The 1,897-nt window shown below is 34.2% G+C and overlaps 1 protein-coding gene across 1 annotated transcript in view; it reads left to right on the top strand.

The window, feature by feature from the left end:
- Positions 1–463: 463 nt before the first annotated feature.
- LOC108764236 (gamma-interferon-inducible lysosomal thiol reductase) overlaps positions 464–1,897 on the top strand; it is a 7,299-nt gene continuing 5,865 nt past the window's right edge. The window contains exons 1-2 of the mRNA XM_018512373.1: positions 464–611; positions 1,066–1,239. Of these exons, the coding sequence (XP_018367875.1) occupies positions 534–611; positions 1,066–1,239 (252 nt within the window). The 5' untranslated portion in view covers positions 464–533. The remainder of the gene's footprint in view (positions 612–1,065; positions 1,240–1,897) is intronic.

Below are 1,897 nucleotides of genomic sequence, written 5' to 3'. Positions count from 1 at the left end.
AAAAAAAAAAACACGCCTCTCCGCTCCTTTCTATAATTCTATAGAAAGTGAAGATTATATGTCATACAGATGTGGAAAGTCTTCGGGCTTTACACTCGCGTTTAGAAACGCGAGAGTTGTGCAAAACTAAGCTGATGCGAGTTTTTGTCTATGATCGACGGCATCCAGATAAATGTAGCTGGAAGTCCTCGACTAATATCGCTAGGATGAACCGCGGCTCTCTCTCCCTCCGTGATTGATTAGGTCTGTTTTTTGTGGCTGAACCAGTATACACTTTTGGAACTTAAAATGAAATACGTATATATTTGATATTTGTCAAAAACGAGAAAGAGACTTCTAGTGCAGTCTAGTGTAGGAACAGGAAACAAACCAATGGTCTCATTTTATTCTCCCTTTTTCAATTCCCCACCACTTACGGCTTTTCGTATCTCCCTCTCTCTGGCGTTCGACCGTCGACTATTATCCGTAGCAGGTTTAAAACGCCTTCTCTAGTTTCCTGCAACTCATTCATCAACGATACGACGGATATCATCATGCGATTCTACTTCTTGATTTCTTGCACCTGGCTGGCAGCCGCCGTCTTTGTTACGCTCGTCTCTCACGGCATTCTAGTAAGCATAAATCTCAAATTTTACACATGAATTAATATATCTATTTTCATCGAATATTTCTCAACATAAGTGAATAATTTAAATGTAGTAGAACTCTGTTTATCCGAATAGATCGGAGGATAAAACAGTTCTGATAACTGAATGGTTTGAATAATAGAGGTTCATTAACTCTTCTCTCTATCAGCACTTATTAATTCCGACAAGAAAAGTTGATGTTTAGAAAACTGAAGATGAACCAGTTCCACCGATTTAAGATTAACTTTAATCTCGGTTTAATTTTCTGTTCATTTTTTCCTAATTCTTGGAAAATGAAATTTTTACAAAAAGATGAAGAGTAAATTGAACCGAGATTGAAGTAAATCTTATTATTGGTGGAGCCGAACATAAGTCACGTACGGCGCCATAAGCACCATACACCGTGATAATCTGTGATAATTTTATTATTTTGTTGCAGTCCAATGCGCAGTGGGTCGAATGTGCATCAAACAAAAATGTTGTCAACGTAGACGTTTACTATGGACCATTATGCAGTAATAGCCTGAAATGGTTTCTAGAACAGTTCTTAATATTATATCCACGATTGAAATGTCGTATCCATGTTACATTTGTTCCTTACGGTAATGCTACAGTAAGTACAATAATTTCATAATTGCGTTTTTCTCTCTGTGGTTATTTTATCGTTTTAATGAGATAAATCTTGATAATGAAAATAAAAATTGAAGTGTAAGTTAAATGTAAGAGGTATGGAATGACAGAATCGTAAATAAAGCTTCTAGGAGACGAAAATTGAGACAATAAAATGTAAAAAAGGCATTTATATATTTTTTATTGTCACAATTTTCGCCAGGAATGATAATAAGGCGACAATAAAGCGATTGACATTTCAGCATAGACAATCACGTGAAAACATAAAATACTTTGTATCCGTGTCTAAATATTCATTTAATTTGCTATGTAATGTTATACGTTCATAAATCTATTGATCCTCCAAAGCTGATATCAAAATGTGTGACACTAATTACTTATAGTATTATTTATTTTATTATTAAATTATAAATACACCGTGGTTCAATAAACACAAACAATTCTTTGTCTGAAAGGCATATACCATGAACACCAGATAGTAGTGGCGATTATTACAATTCTTTTATTAAACACATGAATTCAAAATAAACGTTTCGGTCCCAATCGGACCATCTTCAGTATTAACAGTACTATTATAATTAATTAGAATGATCCTATCATACGCAACATAATTATACAATTTAGTTAAGCCGTCAATCTTA

The sequence above is a fragment of the Trachymyrmex cornetzi genome, unplaced genomic scaffold, assembly GCF_001594075.2.
Source record: "Trachymyrmex cornetzi isolate Tcor2-1 unplaced genomic scaffold, Tcor1.1 scaffold40, whole genome shotgun sequence".
NCBI lineage: Eukaryota > Metazoa > Arthropoda > Insecta > Hymenoptera > Formicidae > Trachymyrmex > Trachymyrmex cornetzi.
The sequence above is the reverse complement of the archived record's forward strand: the minus strand, read 5'-3'. Positions and strand labels throughout refer to the sequence as shown.